We start from the raw sequence: 22,351 nt of genomic DNA, 5'->3' as shown, positions 1-22,351 counted from the left end.
CAATCTCATTACTGCAAGTGAGCGAAAATACTCAAAGTGAAAGTAGACAGGCTAACATATGTGAAAAATAAGAAGCAAGCACAATGATTTTTGTTTTCATGGGTACCGTATCCTTGGCTTTGCTGATAACATCTGCTTTAGGGTTGGCAACATTCGCTTTTCATGAAAACTTTTTCTTCGATTTCACGGTTTCGCTATTGAAAGCGATTGGATACACACTTTTCACTACGATTGGATTCCTGTTTGAATTATCGAATCAACTTGTTTCCGTGTGCATTGCATGCCTACCGTCGGTACTAAAACTTGTGATGATGGTGACATCCTTTTTAATTTGGGTGGTGAAGCAAGTTCTGAAAGGAATATTTGGCACTGGAAATGTTTTCCTTACAGCATTGAGCTGGGTATTTTGTTTCTGTTTATTTTGTTTATGTGTTTTATGGACAGAAAGATTTTTCTCAAATGCCACCTCTAATGAAGTTGATGACAATAACAGAAATACGATTCGTGAAGTGAACAGAAGAATGGAATATGAAAACCATGAAAATGAGAATGAAGAGAACAGCATGGAAGAAGCAGAAATCAACATGGCTTCCGAGGACAATGACAGGAATGCTGTGCGAGAATTAGAGCATAGACAATCTAAGAGAAGGTCACCCGAAATAGCAGCAGCAGTATTCCAGGGAGAACGACTCGTAGTGCGACTGCCTAAAAGGCGTGGATTACACAGGAAAGCTATCAATTATATTCAAATTCAGAATGAAGAAATTGAAAGTGAAACAGATGCAGAGACAGACTGCAGTAATGACAGCTCAGAAACCGAGGTGACAGATGTGAATGGCAGAAATAGTCTCTCAAGAACCATTAACACAACAGTGGTCCGCAGGAGACACATCAGAGATGATGTGGAGGACACAGTCTGTGTAGTCTGCTTTGACAGACAGAGAAATGCAGCTGTTTTTCCATGTGGACATCTGCAACTTTGTACCCAGTGTGTGGAATCTATCATGACAAGGACAAAATGCTGTCCCACTTGTCAGAGTGACATCGAGGAGTACAGAAAAGTGTACTTGTAGTAACGGAGGAGTAATGGGGAATCTCTCAAAATTTACCAGTATTGTATACCAGAACAAAACAAAAACTTTCATCATTTTGTATAAACAAAGGTCAATCTAGCATTACCTGCAACATTCAAACTTTTTCTTATTTCACATATTCATAACGATATCTCAGTTGAACCCACCCACATTTAAGTCCAAATGATTCATGAACTTTAAAAAAAAGAACATTCAAACTCAACTTAGAATACTCAAACTACCAAGATCCATGTAATTCTTCTATAGCAATAAACACATTTCCTTGTATTTAGGGAATGTTCACATCTGTACAGGTTTTACAGAAATATTTCGTACAATTACACATATTTTACAAATGACTAGTCTTTACATAAAATGTTGATCATTTGAATGTATTGTTTTCCAAATATATGTGTGCATATGTACAAATCAACAATGACTGAACAAGTTCATTACATTGAAGTTTTTACATGTTCATTTTCATTTCAAAAGTATTGCCAAACCTCCAACTCCCTAAACTCTGTCACCTTTGGGATAAATCATGCTATTTGTATTTCTGCACACCGAAAAATCTAAAATGTCTAAATATGTTAAATAAGCTAGATTTTATAGTTATAATTATAAAAAATCAAGTTCATAGTGGGAAGAGCCTAAATACCCAGAGGCTTAGGTAAATAAACTAAATAATGCTGCTTTATTGTATTTTATTTTTCTATTCGGAATTAAATGTGTAAAATGTTTGTATTATGGGGAAATGAAAACAACAGACACATGGATTATTTCTGCGAGATAACTGATTAGGAAATCTTTCCTTGCTTCCATTTTTCTTATTCCCCCATATTACACAAAAACTAGGCATTTATTACATAAGTTCTGACATATTGATATTTTGGTCATATCTATATTTATAGATCTATAGTAATTTTTGACTCCCACATTAGGGAGGCTTTCGGTTTGTAATTGAAACAAGTATGCTATGATTTCAATATTACCCAAGTACAACCTAAGTTATAGTATTTTTTCAATACTTAAAGGGACTGGTTCACGTTTTTCAAAAGAAATGTTTTTCATTTTTTATGTTAAAAATTTAAAATATAGCTCATTTAATGTTGACAATCAAAATTTGGACCGTCTGTAGCAAGGATAAGAGCAATATTTTAGCTTTGATTCTATGTTATGTAAACAAAGACTCGAGTCATTTTATGTAAACAAACCAACCAGTGAAAAGTTAATTTTGTTATTTAAAGCATCTTCATTTTGTACAGTCACAAAATTTAACTTTTAAATGACACATTTTACCTTAAGTATACTTAAGATGTGATAAATATAATAAACTTGGCCAATATTCATTTATTTTGAAAACACCGTAAACAATAACACACATCAATCTTTGTTTTCAAAACAAATACTAAACTCTCTAAAATGAGCTTGTCATGATGAATAACCTTAATTTTTTTGTAAAACCTTCTAAATATATTAGACTATAGATTTTGATCATTTAAAGTGAAAAACAAAATTTTGAGGAAAATCATGAATCAGTTCCTTTAATGTCATACTTTGGTTTTTGTTCTGATATTTGATTTGCAATGTCAGAATCAAAATAAATAACAAGTTTTTAGTGTAACATTAAAACATGCTTTATAATTGTAGATCATATCTTTTATATATATATATGTCAATGTTTTTTCTTTGGCAATCTTCCATTATCTAATCCACTGGAAAACTCTGATATGGTCACTGATGAGGAAAGAGGCTTTCTGTGTGTATCACTGTCAGAACCAAATCTGAAGAAAAATATACCAAGTCAGTTTTTGTTGACTTTGTAGTAATATAAATGCAATGTTTAACTTTTTATGTACAAATTGTCCTGGATCCAGTTGCATGATGGATAGTTAACTTTAACAGACAGTTAGCTTCCCATTAACTCTTACATTTACATAGCGTTAACTAAACATTAATTGTCAGTTAAACTTAACTCATCTTTGTGCAATTGGGCCCAGAATTATTGGATATATGCAAGAAATGTTGTATGATTATTAAAATGTTGTTTGTAAATTTTCAAACAGTTCAGTTTATTTTTGTATGGCATCATTGTTTTACAGTGTTTGTTGCTTTTATTTTAAATTTGAAAAAATAAAAGTGAGAAAAAACCTTTTCTGTTTTGTCTTTGTTTTTTGTTTCTTTAAAGACATTTTATGTTTTCCTGTTTTATCTCGGATATTGGAGGGCGCATCTCGTAATCCAAAACTCTTGGCCAGGTGGCCTAGGTGTAGGTTTTTGATGTGGAATATCGTCTTCATGCTGGAAGGGTATGTTGCATAGGCTCTCACAAATGACTGGAAGGCTAAAAATGAATTACAAACTTAATTTCCAATTGTCTGTTTCTGTTTGAGACCCCCATTCAAAATCCAACCAACTAGATGTTCATAACCAACAATGGCTACAATGCTCAATTGAATCACTTTCTGCATGAGGATGCTTGCATATTGATTTGAAAATTTGTTTCCCTGTGGTTCTTGAGAGGTTTTTCAAAACAATTCTACATAAAACTTGAAATTTCCAACAGGAGCCACTTCTTGGTAGAGGGGTTATGTTTTGAAGAAATTTGAATCTACACTACATGAGAATACATGCACATTACTTTTACAGTTTAAAATATTGTGGTCCTACAGAAGAAATTTGAAAAATCTTCAAACTTTTTTTTGAAAAAAACATTCAAAAATTACGATGGCATGTCCTAACACAGGGAGGTTGCTTTGAATGATCAATGTACATTATGTAACTATAATGCTATTGTGACCCTGACATGGCATGAAAGATGTTTGCTTATCTAGGTTACAAACATTTCACAATGTGACATAATTTTTTGTGACATTTTGGGTATAATTCACTTTCATCCTAAATGTATCTTGTTTCATAAAAAAAAACAACAAAAAAACTTGGGAGTATATTATCAGGTTTGTTTTCGAGCTAGAATAATTTGATAGATCCCTTGTTGTGGCAAGCAAAAACTGTAAAGTCAGCTCATATATCTCAGAAGGTTGTATATATGGCCATTTCCAATTTATTGTAGTAAAATGGGGAGACAAATCTTCTGATCCATCAGAGAACTCAGTACTTTTGTATTATTAAGTACCTGATATACAAAGTATGGAAATATCACTGAAATTTGAATCTATTTTGGAAATTTTACACGAACTTTTTATGTTGAGATTAAAAAATAGATTAAGGAATAATTACAAAAATGATGCATATGACCTTAATTTGACAAATTGTGCCCTTGTTCCCAAAAACATCTTGAACATTCCTATGTAAAATTGTACATCCCAAGGTTCATGTGGTTCTTAAGCTGCGAACTCAAATGAAATAACAAGGTCAAATGTTTACTGGGAAATAAATTGCTTGGAATATGACAGTGATGGATCAATCCAGCTCATTTCCTCAAATAAGAATCTCTGAGTCAGAATCGTTTAATCCCCCCTCCCTTTCCAGTGTATTACAACAGAAGTCTGAGCATCCTACCTATGAATTTCTACACCTTGCATTAAACAGTAATGAGTGAGACATACACGTTCTGATTTCCTGTTAATCTTATCTTATTAAAATGACCTTGAGCAAGTAAATTGACACACCATAAGGTCATATTAGCAGTCTTTGTGTCAGAAGTATGAGGTTCTAGAAAATAACGGCCCAAACAAAATCTCCTAAATGACCTTAATCATGTTCAAATAACCTTCAGCTAGGATTATGAAATGCATGCTAATGTGGTATTCAGACGTGTTCCATCACTGGTGGCCAGATAGCTCAGTTGGTAGAGCACCTGACTAGAGATTCAGGGGGTCCGGGTTCGAATCCCGGTCTAGTCCCTTGAATTTTCTCCCTTTCTGTTACATTTAGTCCCAGGTTTGATTCCCTTTCCAGCCATAAATTTTGTCTTTTCTCATACATGTATTACATGTGGTGCTGTTGACTACCCCTGGACTTGCAGGTTGTCCTGCTAGGAGCAAACGGGTCTGGGCTGTGTGTCTATAAGTGCAAAGACAGTATAAGGAGGGAGGAAAACATAGTAGTTATGGATATATGAACCATGAATATCGGCCTGGATAGCTCAGTGGTTTTAACAATGCAGGGATCCTGGGTTTGATTCTATATCCAGCCATAAATTTTCTCCTCTCCTATACTACAGCTGGTGGTCTACCACCCTCTGGAATTGACAAGTGAAAATGCCTGCCCAGAGATAAAGATCCTGGGGTAATGTCTTCAAGTTGTGAAGACATTTAAGGAGGGAGGAATGTAGTGGCCAGACAGGTTTGATTACCAGTGGCCAAATAACTCAATTGGTAGAGCATTTGACTTGAGATTCAGGGGGTCCAGGATCAAGTCCTTATCTGGTCTGTTGCATTTTCTCCCTTCCTTCATCGGAATGACTAAAACAAATGTCAATCAGACTGCCAGACTTTTAACCAGTCATGGACTGACGGGCATACATGCATGTTAATTTCAATCCCTGCCATCTTCTAAACAAAATTTCAAATCTAATAAATGTTGTGTTTCATATGAGCAATGTCAACTGCATTTTAACTGCTAGAAATCATACCTTTTCTGGCCATCTGCGACATTTTGTTGTCCTCTATAACATAATTTTCAAAGCAAAGCTGCATGTAGGTGGCACACTCTTCATATGTTTTGGGTGGTGTTCTCTGTGAATATTATATCAGAGATCACAGTACTGTTGTCATCATTTAACACCAAAAGTAGTTATATCTATCTAATGTAACTAGTTTTACCCTTCCCTTACCTCTGAATCAGAAACCATGTCTTTAACTGCAATCATTAATGTCTTCAGAATGTCAGCCATACTGATTTCTTCCATACTACAGTTTGAAAGACAGATACAATCAACAATAAGCTGCTTCTTGTACATCAAACATTTTGTTGGTCAAAATACTCTATAGATATATACCATGGTAAAACTCTCCTTATGGAAAATGGTGTCTGATCTTCATTTACCTTATTCCATGACTTGCCAAAGATTTCAGATATTCCACCTCAGCTGGCATGATAAAGAGGATGGCATGACCCTGCTTACCCACCCGGGCTGTTCTGCCCACCCGATGGACGTAGTCTTGTACAGCCCCAGGGGTGGTATACTGAACAATCCACCTCACGTCAGGCAAGTGTAGGCCCCGAGAGGCAACATTCTGATTAAGAACAAAACAGATCTTCGGATTTCTTTTTTATCTGTGGTAGTTAGAGCTATATATCTACTGTGGATATAGGCCTGGATAGCTCAGTGATTGAACACCTGACTAGTAATGCAGGGGTGCTGGGTTTGATTTCCAGTCCACAATTTTCTCCATTTCAATACTACATATCAATCAAATCAAAAAAAAAAATTGTATGTGGTTGGTAACATTTGATTGAATGAGGAAAAATTATTCATATCACGAAGAAATTTTAGTCCTCCACAAAACACATGTACATTTATATGACAAGTACTTCATACAGATGTACAAACACATTATTTCAAGTAACTATTTAAAACACATACTGTACAAAACAACACTCCTGTCTTGGATGAGCTGAACTCCTGATAAGCTTGAGTCCTTTCCTACAAAATAAACAACACTATATTAAACATAACATACAGTGTTCCACATACACTGTTACAGTAGGACTTTCATTTTGCAGATATTTTTTTTTCCTTTAAGAAATATCCACTGAAGATCCCTGCCTTTTGAGGCATGTCACCATGCAGTTTGAAGAAGTCGATGTCCCCCTCCTCTGCCAGATTAGCATTGTCCTCAGTTTCTTCCCCTCCAAAGAAATGATTCATCAGTTTGTAGTGAAACTCCACTGAGTCCTGGGTGGATAGGAACACCACCATCTTCCCTGGGCTATTCATCATCTACAAGGTCACACAAAATTACTTCAAGGTCACCTAGTATTTATTTAAAGTCACTAATAAGATCACCACCCATAATTACCCAAGTCTAACAAGGTTACTTAAAATTGTCTTAAAATCATGGAGAAGGTCCTCCAAACTTACTCCTACATAACTAAAACCCTCTCAACTCAAATTCATTGACAAGGTCATCTAAAATTACCTCAAAGTCATTAAACATAAAATATAGACATGTATAGGCATTTCCTGTCAGATCTAATACTGTCCTAAAACACCTTTTTTAAAGCACTAAGCATAGCTGTTATGCTTTTTTGTCATCAGTTGGGTTTCTACTTTTGTTTTCCCATTTTTTGATAACTGTCCGCCACCAATTAGTTGACTTTGAAAACCTGTCAGCTATCTCCTGATGAGATGTCAGGGGACCAGTCTAGCCTAAAGTCTTATGGAGTTAAATGTTGATTCAGTCTTGCAGTCACTGCTCTTAATCATTAAGCTGGCCGATATACACTGTATATCTGTAGAACTGATCAGACCCAACCTTACAGAAAGTGGACTCAAAGAAACCAATCAGATCCAACCTTACAGAAAGCGGACTCAAAGAATCCGATAATTACAGAAAACAGACTCAAAAAATCCAATAAAACCCAACCTTACAGAAAGCAGACTCAAAGAAACCGATCAGATCCCACCTTACATTACCTTTATTCACAAAAAATATAGAAAATTTTTAACCTTCATTTTAAGGAGGATGAAGGCCGTCAGAGTCACCAATCTCAGTTTGCAAGGTGTGATCACAAAATTCTGTTTGAGTTTTTCAGGAACGACAAAGTTCTCGGGTTTCTCCTGTGAATTGTTGGGTACAGTTTCACTCTGCGAGTCGTCCTCCCCAGAATTGACGTCTAATCTGATTGGATCTCTTAGCGACATTCCAGCTAGTCTCTCTACACCTGTTCAAAGGATCAGTGATTTTTGTGTAAACACAAGTGCTACCATATGATATGCTGCATGCATATATACTAGCGGAAAAAAGAAACTGTGCATTATTTAATATATGAAAAAATAATAAAAAGTAACAATGAACAAATTTTATTTTTTGTAATACTGTTAACAAATGTATTCGTTACAACATTTCATAATCCATTAATGTTAACGTCGAATAACGTCAATTTCAGCACACTCGAAAGACACTGGTATTCGAACGTGAATTAACAAAGTTAATAACGCGTGTGACCACCATTTGCATTCACGCATGCTTGACAACGGCACCTCATTGATGCCACTAAAGTGTTCAGAAATGCTTGAGGGATGTTGTTCCAGATGTTGGTTAAAGCCTGGCCTAAATCAGCCAATGTCACTGGCTGATTTGGTAAACGGCGTAAACGTCGTTCCATTTCATTCCAGACGTGCTTGATCGGCGATAAATCGGGGGAAACAGCTGGCCATGGCTAGACATCGACATTCTGTTGAACAAAAAAGTCCCTGACTACACGTGCAACATATGGCCTTGCATTGTCTTGAGTGATGTGATTTTGATGTCTCTGTATGAAGGGTATCACATGGTGTTGAATAATTTCGTCTCAATAGCGTACGCCGGTGAGATTTTCATTAACAATTTGTAGAGGGGTCCTTCCACATGCTGTTATTCCACCCCACACCATAACGCTACCTCCACCGAATTGTCGACGTTGCATAGCACAAGCGTCCTGGTACCGCTCCCCAACGTGACGATACACTCAACAATGGCCATCTCTGCTATCCAAATGAAATCTGGATTCATCAGTGAACAGAATATTGGCCCAGTCCTGTATTCTGAATCGCAGATGTCGTCTGTACCACACTAGTCTAGCGATACGATGACGTTGAAGCAGTATTGGGCACACCGCTGGACGTCTTGTTCTGATGTTGTGCTCGCGCAGACGATTATGCACAGTTCTTGGACTGATTGGTCGAAGTCTAGGAATGCTACGAGCAGTCAAACTTGCTGTCTGGAAACGATTTCTCATATGCACAAGTCTAATGTGGTTGTCCTGTCGACGCGACGTCACACGAGGACGCCTAGAATGTGGTCGATCCCGAGTGTTACCAGATTGTTGGAAACATCTCCATAATGACTGGATGGTGTTCCGATGAACACCAAAGTGTCTTGCTACGATATTTTGTGCCATTCCAGCTTGAAGCATCCCAACAGCACGATTACGTTGGTTTTCGCTGAGTCGTGGCATGACAGAAGGGTAAATTTTGTCAAAACTAAAGTGCTTTCCTTAACGAATAGTGTCCAAACAAACCTTTCACACTTCTTACTCCAAACAGTATTGGCCAGTAGAACTCGTGTGTACGAACACTTTATATGTGTTTACTAACCATGAAAAAGTCTGTGCATCTAATTCGGGTACTATCCAATATTGTTCAAAAACTCACCTTCATTCGATTGTTTAGATTTTATAAATATAAACAATAAATATAGAAAAATCATACTAAATTTTATAATGCACAGTGTCTTTTTTCCACTCTTATATATGAATAAAATTCATTTCAAAATGTAACTACATGTATGGCTGAAATTTCACATCGGTACTGACAGGTCTACACACCATACAGTACACAGACTAATCCTGTAAACCTGTAACGAGGTGTCGGTAACATAAGTACATTACCTTCTGACAAAGTGGCTGAGAGCAGTACTGTCTGTCTGTGAGTCTCTGTGTCAAGAGCACTGATGATTTCTCCAACATCCTTCTCATACCCAAGATCCAACATCCTACAATATACACCATATCATGCCACATTTCATTTTAACAGGGATAGATCAGTAAGTGAAGCCTTTAGAAACACAGTACGTCTAATGTTTAACCAGTAAATGATAGGTCATAATGATTCTTAATCCACCAACAATCAGCAACAATGTGAGATTTATTTCATTCTAGCGAAACCATCATATACAAGGAAATCACCATATATTATGAGATGCTGTTTTGATATCATTTGCCATGTAGTGATGTCACAATATTAAAGTTATATTACCTATTAAAATGGGAAATAGCATCTATTTGCATTTCTTACTACATGTACAATGAATAATGAATGGTCCCTCCTTCAAGACAAATTGAATGTAATAACAAGAGGCCATGCAGGCCTTATCAGTTACCTGAATACTAGTGGAAAAGTATCGCTACTCCCACGGGCTATGAAATCTAGAAAAAAAGTTCCTGTTCTAAATATTTAAGCTAAATTCTAATGTTCAGCAACAGTATAAAACAGGATGTGTTCTTAAAACTTCACTGTCCTTAAAAGTGCATGCATGCACAGATAAAAGGCTTTACATAATATGTGTATTAACATTAAAACATTAAAAGATATGACTAATTTGGATCCATCCTAGAGTCAAAACCCTGGGTTGTGAAATTCATCATTTTTTGTACATCTTTTTCTGCTATTCTTAAGTATGCATTTAGATTTTATACAGTATCAGCAAACTTACACATAAATACCATATACTAACTTAAAGTTTGGCCCCACCCTGATCATCTGCTCTTTCTAAATATCCATTTAGTTTCAATTTAGTATCAATAACACTAAAGAAAATGTTATTTAACTGTTTTACATATAAACACTATACAACAAGTTTGGCCCCACCCTGGGGTCAGAACCTCTACCCCGGGATCATGAAATTTACAATTATGGTAGAGGCCTTCCTGCTCTCCATCAGATATGCATTTAGTTTTTTTTAAACATGAGAGGTTCTAGAGAAGATTTTTGAAAATTTGTCAATTTTGAGCAGTTTTTGCCCCGCCCCTAAGTCCCAAGAGGTGCAGGAATCCTGAAATTTACAATTTATGTCCCCCTTGTTCCAAAGATGCTTCATACCAAATTTGAAAAAAAATTGAATGGTAGTTATCAAGAAGTTCAAAATGTCTATTGTTCACACATTTAATAACTGACCATTTTAGCCCCAACCTGATACCAAAACCGCTATCCATGGGATCATCATATTTACAATTTTGGTAAAGGACTACCCGCTCTTTCTAAATATCCATATAGTTTCAATTTAGTATCAAAAGAACTAAAGATGTTATTTAAGTGTTATACACATAAACACTATAGATAAAATAAGATAAGATAAGTTTATTCCAATTTTGGGCCCAGAGGGCATAACAGTAAGACAATTTATAAAGAAGGAAATTCAAAAAAGAAAGAAAGTTTACACCATTAACTACAGGTTACATAGACTGCAAACTGCATGTGGATGCAGCATGTTGGGGAAACAAGTACATACATATATGAATTGCTAATCATGTGTATACACAAGTAAATGGACAGTATCAGTATTATACCAACATATGAATAATAAACTATAATGATTTTTGCAGTTTTAAAGCATCACTTCTTTTTCTGAAAGTTTGCACTAAATATTCACTCAATTTGACAATTACTGGTTTGTCTTCATTAATCATCAACCAAGTAAATTTGTCCTTATTTGTTAGATAGATAAAATTAAACTATATACCAAGTTTGGCTCCACCCTGGGGTCAGAACCCCTACCCCCGGGATCATGAAATTTACAATTATGGTAGAGGCCTTCCTGCTCTACATCACTATGCATTTAGTTTTTCTTACACATGTGCAATTCTTGAAAAGAAGATTTTTGAAAATATGTCAATTTTGGGCAGTTTTTGCCCCGCCCCTAAGGCCCTAAGGGTACAGGAGTCCTAAAATTTACAATTGATGTCCCCCTTGTCCCAATGATGCTCCATACCAAATTTGAAAAGAATTTGAATAGTAGTTATCAAGAAGAAGTCAAAAATTATTCAATTGTTAATGCACGATGACAGACAACAGCCAATTGCAATAGGTCACCTAAGTAAACTCAGGTGACCTAAAAATGAATATGGCAATGGTCGAAGCTTCGGATGAAATCTTATCAAGTGGCCCATGAGCCACATCGCTCACCTGAGGCACACTGATGAGCATTCATAAGAACAATTCTATCTCCTTTGTGGTGCATCAATAACATTTCTATCAATGGAAATAAAAAATTTGAGTGTGAAAAAAAATTAGAATTTTTTTAAAAAACCATTTTCATCCAAATGCTTGTCTTCTCTGACTATCGCAAATTATATTATTGTATAGTTGAAGCATCTTCATGATCAAGATTAATGGGCGACAACGTATGGGAGCAGTTGTTAGTTCAAATAGGTGATGTCACCTATTTGAAATGAATCAGTGATTCCAGCCTTGGGTTTTTCAGTTTACACAAAGTGTAAACCATTTTTAGGTATAATCTTTCTGGCTGTCAATTTAGTTTTAGTATTTAAGTTCGAATGAGGAATTAATGCACAAAACTGTCAATAAAATGTGAGAAAAATAATCCTTCATTATTTACTTGTGTGGAATATGAAAATTTCATCTCGGAGAAAAGATTCATTGTACAGGACTAAGGAAAGCTTTGTCCTAGACCATGAATCTTGTCCCCTCAATGGAATTTCCCAATCCCACACTCTATTAGTCTTATCCACTAACAGTCATTTAACCTTGTTTAAGGAAACCCTCACTCACCTGTCTGCCTCATCCACCACCAGCCATTTGACCTTGTTTAAACTCAGACTGTTGGTGTTCTTGATGTGGTCCAACAGTCGTCCCGGTGTACACACTAAAATGTTCATCCCTTTCCGCAGTCTGGCTTTTTCTGATTTCCGTTTTTCACCTCCCATTAAACAACCTGGCACTATCCACTGGAAAGGCTGAAAGCATAAGATTTTTTATAATTAATGATACAAGTTATGAAGACTTACTGAGTAAGATAAGACTTACTGAGTAAGATAAGATTTGCTGAGTTAGATAAGATTTGCTGAGTAAGATAAGATTTGCAGAGTAAGATAAGATTTGCTGAGTAAGATAAGATTTGCTGAGTAAGATAAGATTTGCAGAGTAAGATAATATTTGCAGAGTAAGATTTGCAGAGTAAGACAAGACTACTGGTTTCTTCATTAGATAAAAAATATAACACCAGCGAAACCTTACATGTCCATGAAGCAATCTGACTATATATAATATAGGTCTGTACTTTAGTCTGATTGCCCATGAAGTACATCTGATTTAAATCCTGACATTATATAATATAGGTCTGTACTTTAGTCAGATTGTCCATGAAGTACATCTTATTTAAATCCTGACATTATATAATATAGGTCTGTACTTTAGTCAGATTGTCCATGACGTACATCTGATTTAAATCCTGACATTATATAATATAGGTCTGTACTTTAGTCAGATTGTCCATGACATACATCTGATTTAAATCCTGACATTATATAATATAGGTCTGTACTTTAGTCAGATTGCCCATGAAGTAAATCTGATTTAAATCCTGACATTATATAATATAGGTCTATACTTTAGTCAGATTGCCCATGAAGTACATCTGATTTAAATCCTGACATAATATAGGTCTGTACTTTAGTCAGATTGTCCATGAAGTACATCTGATTTAAATCCTGACTATATATAATATAGGTCTGTACTTTAGTCAGATTGTCCATGAAGTACATCTGATTTAAATCCTGACTTTATGCTTTATAGAGACATGAACAATACTGCACAATACTATAGCAGATTAGACAGGGTCTCTTTATAGCCATCGTCAGATACCCACGGGTGATCTCATGAACAATACTGCACAATACTATAGCAGATTAGACAGGGTCTCTTTATAGCCATCATCAGATACCCACGGGTGATCTCATGAACAATACTACACAATACTATAGCAGACTAGACAGGGTCTCTTTATAGCCATCGTCAGATACCCACGGGTGATCTCATGAACAATACTACACAATACTATAGCAGATTAGACAGGGTAATGTCTCTTTATAGCCATCGTCAGATACCTACGGGTGATCTCATGAACAATACTACACAATACTATAGCAGATTAGACAGGGTCTCTTTATAGCCATCGTCAGACACCCACGGGTGATCTCATCTTTTAACGAGATCATCCATGGGTATCTGATGATGCTTTATAGTATGGTTTGACAAAAATTATCATGATAGACCAGTATGCAATTCTGGTGACAATTTTGTCTGCAATAGGATAAGAAGATTAGCACTGTTTGTGAATTTACAACAATTAAGTATTCTCTTTATAGCGTTCCAGATGGAGAGGCCGGGGTGATACAGCAGTGAGTCTATTACTGTCCTGTCAGAGTTAGCAAGCAGTGCTAATGGTTGGTGGCAGGAAACTCACAACTGACAGCTTTGTTAGTTTGGGGATTTCATTTTACCAGGTAAATATAGTGACATAAATAACATGAAAGGTTCCATAACACTTACAATATCAAATTTGTAATTAAAAAAGTCAAATACATGCACAATAATAAACATGTTTGCTGTGATAATGTACAGTAATGTAAACATGTTTACAGTGATAATGTACAGCAGTGTAAACATGTTTACGGTGATAATGTGCAGCAGTGTAAACATGTTTACGGTGATAATGTGCAGTAATATAAACATGTTTACTGTTATAATGTACAGTAATATAAACATGTTTACGGTGATAATGTACATCTGATAGGTTTATGATGTTGTCTACATGGATACTGCAGACAGGACATTTAACTTACGTTTACAAGTTTCTTGAAAGTCTCAAAGCACTGAATGGCCAGCTGAAAGGTAAAATGTAACAAAAGGCAACATTATGAATTCCAAAATGTGATTTGTAGATATTGTAAAATGAACACCATTAAAGAGGAATGCTACACCAGAGAAATTTGATATGGATGAAAAGTGGGGGATATATACAACATTTTGAAACTTTATTTAGCCAAGAAATGCAGTTTTAGTAGAAAGCAATCTGTAAAAAATTTAAAACCCTTGCTGGACTCGAACACAAGATCTACAGTTCAGCAGTCGACATGCTTTCTCTCTCTTTCTTATTTAGCAGTCGACGTTCTAACCTACTGAGCTATTCATCTAGGCAATGGGTTTTTTTTTAATGAAAAGGCAAATATTGCCGATATTTATATTTTCATCCATGTTTTAAACGTAAGTCAGCCATTATGACGATGTAGAGTACCTCCTTAAATTTTTAAAACTTACCTCCCTCGTGGGAACAATAACAAGGGCCTGTACTCCATCCATTCTTGATATCTTTGGAGCGAGTCCTTGTAAGTGTTGTACTAAAGGCATTGCAAATGTTAGGGTCTTACCTGTGAAGTGTCAAGAGGGAGAGAGTGAGTTGCATTGTTCAATACTTAAAACATTTATTTGAAAATGCATATACATATACAAATATAATGCACTAGGGAGTTGTAGCTTGAAAATAACCACAATAAAACTTATATGTAAAACATGTTTTAATTTTTTTCAAAATTATTGTTTTGTAAATTACTTCATTTCATGTAAGTCTTCTTAGTACAATAAGTTTTCAAAGACAATATCACATTTCTTTTTTTCCAAATAGTATCATGTTCCACAATTTCTAATGATTAATTTGTTCAATTTGCTTATATGATTCTTGATCAATATTCAATATAAACAAGCTTTACTAAAAATAATTTATGCAAATTAATTCTTCAAAAATAAACTAGAGCTTTCTATTGAGACTAATACCCCCCCCCCCCCCCCCCTCATTAGCACATTTAAAAAATCATAACTATCATATAAAGACCAGCAGCAATTAATATCAATATAAATTACCCTACCAATTATAAATGATTTCAAATTCAAAAAAGAAAGTTGAAACAAGAAATCACTTCATTCAAACAATTCACTATTGCTCATGGAAAATAGATCTTTATACTTTAAATTATACATTTTGCAAGAAAAGATGTACTGTGCATTATATCCATTGAATAAACTTCGTATGTTGCCATGAAAACGCACCGGGATGTTTGATGGACATGTTGTCTTCTACAGAGGGCTTTTAGATTCAAGGCTGGCATAGAAGCCGCAACTTCAAAGGTGCCGACTATTGATTACAACGCCGTTATCTTAATATGTATTTGTATGAATCGAGTAGCATAACATACCAGTATTTAGGGACTATCTTATGTATATTTATGAATCGAGTAGTATAAGACCCGTGGTCGTATAACACCCATGGTCGAGTGTATAACACCTGCGTACGGAGCGCTATGCTCCATGCCAGTGAGATTTGGACACTGACCAAGCCAAATCTTCATTGCCTACTACACAATGACAGGGCCATGATAAGACAGATCTGTAACATCAAGCCTGAAGATATGTTCACTGTAAGTTCAACTGAATTGCTGGGGTGGCTTGGCATCGATGACCTCGACCTCATCTTAAGGGAAAGGAGACTCCGCTGGTATGGCCACGTTGTCAGATCCAGCAGTGCAGTCAAGTGCGCTCTAAACATACAAGTTCCTGGGAGACGTAGAGTTGATCAGCCAATGCTATCTTGGAGAGAGCTGATGGAGAAATATCGTAGAGAATGGAAGCTCTCTACTGCCGACCCTCAAGACCGGAAAGAATGGAGATCTGAGGTGAGATCTGCCATGCGTGCAGCTAGCCAGATACCTGGAAGGGGGCCCACTAGTGTGGACACTACCCGTAATTCTGCACGGAAATAAAAAGAAACCGACAACATAACTATGTTTACCTAATCAAGATATAGGGCTCACGGCGGGTGTGACCGGTCGACAGGGGATGCTTACTCCTCCTAGGCACCTGATTCCACCTCTGGTGTGTCCAGGGGTCCGTGTTTGCCCAACTCTCTATTTTGTATTCCTTATAGGAGTTATGAGATTGATAACTGTTCATTATCTTCGTCTTTCATATATGTCCAATTAACTTAACCGTTTAAACATCAAAATCAATATGGGTCATTTTTCATACCATTAGAAATCTGTGACTGAAGTTTCATTAATCTAGATAAAGAGGATCATCAGTAAAGTTCAAAAAACTTTTTTTCTACCGTTAGCCTTGATCAATCCTTTGACCTTTCTGTCCCAAAATCACTAGAGATAATCTCTGTCTCATGTATTCATTACTGGCGTAAGTTGAATCAATTCAGCTTCAGCAAATAAATAATATCTATAAAATTTCTTGAACAGATGGACACTACTGACGGACAAGGTGATTCCTATATACCCCTCACATTTCTCTTGCAGGAAGGTACAATAAATCTATTCTGACAAAAAAAGTTTTAAATGCACCCCTGCGTGTGTGACCTATTTCAGTGAATAAACCTTCTGTTAAAGAAACTATCAGCTAGTCTCCATCATTTATATAAAATTACTACCTAGTTACAACAAAGTAGATTCCTGTCACTAACAAAATCAAAATTAACAGATTCTCTAATTTTTCCACCAAACAAGAGGCCCATGGGCCACATCGCTCACCTGAGTCACCTTGGCCCATATCTGAAGACTTTCCATATATATTTGCATGTAAAACCTTAGTCCCTATTATGGCCCCAACTACCCCTGGAGGCCATGATTTTTGCAAACTTGAATCTACACTACGTCAGAAATCTTACATGTAAATATCAACTTCTTTGGCCCAATGGTTCTTGAGAAGAAGATTTTTAAAGATTTTTCCTATATTTGTATGTAAAACTTTGAACCCCCCCCCCTCACTTGTGGCTCCATCCTACCCCCCGGGGGCCATGATTTGAACAAACTTGAATCTGCACTATGTCAAAAAGTTTTCTTGTAAATATCAGCTTTTCTGACTCAGTGGTTATTGAGAAGATTTTAACTATATATTTGTATGTAAAACTTTGATCCCCCTTGTGGCCCCATCCTACCCCCGGGGGCCATGATTTGAACAAACTTGAATCTGCACTATGTCAGAAAGTTTTCATGTAAAAATCAGCTTTTCTGGCTCAGTGGTTCTTGAGAAGAAGATTTTCCTATATATTTGTATGTAAAACTTTGATCCCCTATTGTGGGCCCACCCAACCCCCGGGGCCCATGATTTGAACAAACTTGAATCTGCATTATGTCAGGAAGCTTTCATGTAAATCTCAGCTTTTCTGACTTAGTGGTTCTTGAGAAGAAGATTTTTAAATGACCCCACCCTATTTTTGCATTTTTGTTATTATCTCCCCTTTGAAAGGGACATGGCCCTTCATTTGAACAAACTTGAAAGCCCTTCACCCAAGGATGCTTTTGGCCAAGTTAGGTTGAAATTGGCCCAGTGGTTCTGGAGAAGAAGTCGAAAATGTGAAAAGTTTACAGACAGACAGACAGACGACGTTCAAAATGTGATCAGAAAAGCTCACTTGAACCTTTGGTTCAGGTGAGCTAAAAACTACATGTTCTTCATACACTGAAGAAATGTCCATTTAACTGCAAGTAAACATACGGTGTACAAATGTCTTATATGATGTCCATTTAACTGCAGGTAAATCCACTGTGTACGAATGTCTCATGTAACGTACATTTTAACTGCAGGTAAACCCATTGTGTACGAATGTCTCATGTAACATACATTTTAACTGCAGGTAAACCCATGGTGTACGAATGACTTACATAACGTACATTCTAACTGCAGGTAAACCCACGATGTACGAATGACTTATGTATCATACATTTTAACTGTAGGTAACCAAGGTGTACAAATGTCTTATGTAATATGTATAATGTATATGTAAGAACGCTAACGGTGTACTCACCAGATCCGGTCTGAGACTTCACCAGAATATCGCGACCACCGAGAACATAGGGAAGAGCCCTCTGCTGAACCGTTGTCATCTGTGTTATCTTAAATCTTTCCTCTAAATTTGAAATCTGAAGGAAAAAAGACACTCGGTTCACTTTAGATGTTTACAATAAACTGTCACACTGCCTGTTGTTTTGTTTCTACATTTAACATAAAACGGGTTTCCTCAATCAATTTTTTTTACCATGAAGGGGTGTATATCTAGGTCTTTGAAGTATTTTGAAGAAAACACATCCTCTGTTTTCTTTGTGACAGCTGACCTACAACAAATCAAATGTGCACAATACTTTTAAGGTTATACAAATTTCATGACTTACTTTTACATTACAAAGCACTCTTTCTTATTGTATCACTTTGACAGATCTCAAAAAGAAAACAGAATTATTGTTACACAGGGAGCATTTTCTACATTACATGATGGACACAATATGAAAATAGGTTAATGAATCATAATTGCGATTATATATAACTATCAAACTGAAGTGTTTTATTTCACATCAAAATTAAACTTTTTAAATACTTTTTTAAAAAGACATTTTTAAAACTTTGTCATAATAGAACTCATGGAAATGATGCTTATTTCAATGGTAAATTAAGCGCAGACTCACTTTTCGACAGTTGGAATTTCCGGGTTGAATCTGAACAAAGAAGAAATGAACACTTTATTTTCCTGTTTCTCTTTCTTGTGAGGCACTCCTTCGGATTCTGCTGGGCGTTTTCTCTTCAAAGATGGGGGTGAAATTACAGCACTCTTTTCAGAGTCAATTTGCCCCTTGCGAACACTATTCTGGGACTGTTTTTCATTATTTGTTTCCTGGGGTGTATCTTTGAATTCCCTGTGCCTGGACTCATTCTGACTGTGCACTAGCCTGGAGTCTGCTTTCTGCTTTCTTCTCTGTTTTATTCTTGCTCCCTGATGTAAACAAGTTTAATGAAATCACCATCATAAACGTTTTAACTAAAATGTTTGTAAAAACACTATGTCACCTGCTTGACCAATCATTTTAAGAGACAATTATTGAGATGGTATTTCATCAATGGTGCATCATGTTTGGAACAGGGCATAATTCAAACTAGTGCCTGCTGCAAAGTTCTAAATTCTAAACAGGGCATAATTCAAACTAGTGCCTGCTACAAAGTTCTAAATTCTAAACAGGACTTAATTCAAACTAGTGCCTGCTACAAAGTTCTAAATTCTAAACAGGGCATAATTCAAACTAGTGCCTGCTACAAAGTTCTAAATTCTAAACAGGACTTAATTCAAACTAGTGCCTGCTACGAAATTCAAAATTTATTACATAATCCTAGAAGAAGTCAATACATGTCACATCATGGAATGAGAAATTTGTATCAATTGTTACCCATACCAATCAACAAAGATGTGTAAATTTAATGACTGATGAAGATTTCAGGAAGAAGGGGACTGAAGTCTGCAATGAATCATTATATAATTTTACTAACACCAGCATTTTTGTTACCTGAAGTTGTCAATAACCTCTTCATCAAAACTTGTTTACACTTATGTACACCAGAAATACACTAACTGTATTGTTTAACATCCCACTCAGGAATTTTTCACTCATATGAAGACATCACCATTGCCAGTGAAGGGCTGCAAAATTTAGACCTATGCTCGGTGCTAACTGCCTTTGAGCAGGGAGGGATCTTTATTGTGTCACACCTGTTGTGACACGACCTCAGTTTTTGCGGTCTCATCCAAAGGACCACGCCATTTAGTCACCTCTTTTACGACAAGTACTGAGGACCTATTCTAACTCAGATTCCCATGGGATCTCGATGTATTGAACAGACACAACACGAATGCTGCAGGCCTCATGGTGTATTAAATACAACCCAGGGTTTATCCCCTTACACTCTTGTATGGACCTGGATAACTAACAGACTTGTTTTCAGCTGGAGCAAAATTGAAACTTGAGTTGTAACTCATCAATATACACCCACAAACTATTATTATCTAGCACCATAACAAAAGATCTGAAAACTAAAACTAGAACAGAACGATGGACGGATAAATGAAAAGAGACAACACGATAATATAGCTTAGGTCAAGTTATGGCAGGGGCATAAAATTTATTTTAAAGATTTTAAACTCTCCTCTTTTCAATAACAAATATGTTTTTCTATTTTTTCTTTTGTTTTACAATTTATTTACCATCAGTTACAGCTTGTATTGCTATAAGGTAGATCATTACACCGACTTCACCGAGACTTATACATTTTATGACACTATGTCACAAGTTGGTGATTAAAATGACTTGTGAAATTATTTCCATCGACCATTTTATTTGCCTATCATCATAGCTCATGTTAGTGACCGTATATCCCAAATTCAAATCTGCCAGTCTTTCGTCCATACCTATTGAAATAAACTTATTACATATCATCATTTAAACCATTTTGTGCTGATTTAAAAAACTCTTCCAAGGTGTAGTGAGGCACCTAAAATGGTGGCAGATGTCAGACATGCATATCAGCTGAGCTTTTCTGATTGAAATTTACTTGTCTGTGCACAGCTTACAAATAGAAGCAAGTGAGGATTGTTTGAATGTCCTTCTGTCAAGGCATGACAACGTAAGCATCAGTTAAGTTGGGGACACTTCCCCTACAGCAAGATATTCTTGCTAAAACCTGATTTAGCATGAGTAAATATATCCTGTGCAATCAAGAAAAACACCCGAGGAGTAATCTACACATGTTTCATGAAAAAAGAAGAAAAGGCGCTTAGATGTCCAATACTACTGCAATACTATAAGCCAAAATAAAAGTACTCACAACTTGCATTGAATTTCTGCCTTCTCTTTTAGGAAGCAATATTGATATGAAGTTTCTTAACTTTGTTATAAATTTCATTGAGGCAATTCGTGCCATGTTGAATGTGTGTTGTACATGTTATTCACAGTTGCATGAGATTTGTCATTATTTTCAATCAAAAGAACAAAACAATGTTTATTTTCTCTTTAAGAGGGATATAATCGCGTTTTATCGAAAAGATCTCACTATGGTGGAGGTGTTCCCAACCTGTTCAAAACATCAGTCAGGCCAAACCTCATTGATATAATGGACTTTAAAGTTTGTAAAAGATTTATAAAGTTTCTCTGAACACTAAGTTTACAGGATTTTGATTTTTATAATGTATCAGACGGTAATTGTAAGTCAAGCCAAGTCCAAGGGCGTATTTTTTTTTTTCCAAAAGGAAGTTTACTTTTACATGACTCCATCTCAGATGGGATCTATGCACGTCTTCTGAATGACGATGCTCATAATTTTGGAAATTATTTATGTATTGTTTTTTATCATCTAAACAATATTTTATTCACTAATAAGTGAATGGGATTGGGCAGCTGGCCTATTTCAGCCCTCTCCCTTTGAAAATTATCAAATAATCACCCGCTTGTTGCTGTAACTTGTTTTATGTCTTGAACGTTTTTCATCTCCAACGAAGAAATTAAGCTGCAATGAACTATCCTCAGACATCCTGTCAGTTTATCACGATTCTTTCCACCACTTCATAGCACATGGCTCCATGTTTACAAAAATTGTAATTTTTTTACCTTCTACAACCAAAGATCAACTTAAGGGGAGAGTACTCTAAATGCACCAGCGTCAATATATGAATTTTTTTAATCAATAAATATATATAGATAGAAAAAAAGTAAAAAAA

The 22,351-nt window shown here is 35.9% G+C and overlaps 2 protein-coding genes across 2 annotated transcripts; one reads left to right on the top strand and one right to left on the bottom strand.

Annotated features, from left to right (window-relative positions):
* Positions 1 to 33: 33 nt before the first annotated feature.
* Positions 34 to 22,259, bottom strand: LOC125681122 (probable ATP-dependent RNA helicase DDX31). Its single transcript, XM_048921054.2, has 16 exons — positions 22,078 to 22,259; positions 19,278 to 19,582; positions 18,854 to 18,929; positions 18,623 to 18,737; positions 15,079 to 15,188; positions 14,604 to 14,645; positions 12,532 to 12,716; positions 9,633 to 9,736; positions 7,711 to 7,925; positions 6,808 to 6,981; positions 6,625 to 6,684; positions 6,084 to 6,274; positions 5,872 to 5,947; positions 5,671 to 5,773; positions 3,225 to 3,417; positions 34 to 2,857 (listed from the first exon to the last, which is right to left on the bottom strand). Exons 1-16 carry the CDS (start codon positions 22,162 to 22,164, stop codon positions 2,749 to 2,751), a joined length of 2,145 nt encoding a protein of 714 aa, XP_048777011.1. The 5' UTR covers positions 22,165 to 22,259; the 3' UTR covers positions 34 to 2,748.
* Positions 84 to 3,225, top strand: LOC125681121 (E3 ubiquitin-protein ligase cblA-like). The gene has a single exon (XM_048921053.2). It carries the CDS (start codon positions 84 to 86, stop codon positions 1,071 to 1,073), a length of 990 nt encoding a protein of 329 aa, XP_048777010.2. The 3' UTR covers positions 1,074 to 3,225.
* Positions 22,260 to 22,351: the final 92 nt, after the last annotated feature.

Source organism: Ostrea edulis, chromosome 2 (assembly GCF_947568905.1).
Source record: "Ostrea edulis chromosome 2, xbOstEdul1.1, whole genome shotgun sequence".
NCBI classification, from domain to species: Eukaryota; Metazoa; Mollusca; class Bivalvia; order Ostreida; family Ostreidae; genus Ostrea; species Ostrea edulis.
The sequence above is the reverse complement of the archived record's forward strand: the minus strand, read 5'-3'. Positions and strand labels throughout refer to the sequence as shown.

Coding starts and splice junctions, on each gene's coding strand:
- LOC125681122 (XM_048921054.2), bottom strand. CDS start 22,164: ATGTCTGAGGATAGTTCATTGCAGCTTAATTTCTTCGTTGGAGATGAA. Junction 5,774..5,871: donor ACATGGTTTCTGATTCAGAG/GTAAGGGAAGGG, acceptor TAATATTCACAG/AGAACACCACCCAAAACATA. Junction 3,418..5,670: donor GTCGCAGATGGCCAGAAAAG/GTATGATTTCTA, acceptor ATTCATTTTTAG/CCTTCCAGTCATTTGTGAGA.
- LOC125681121 (XM_048921053.2), top strand. CDS start 84: ATGATTTTTGTTTTCATGGGTACCGTATCCTTGGCTTTGCTGATAACA.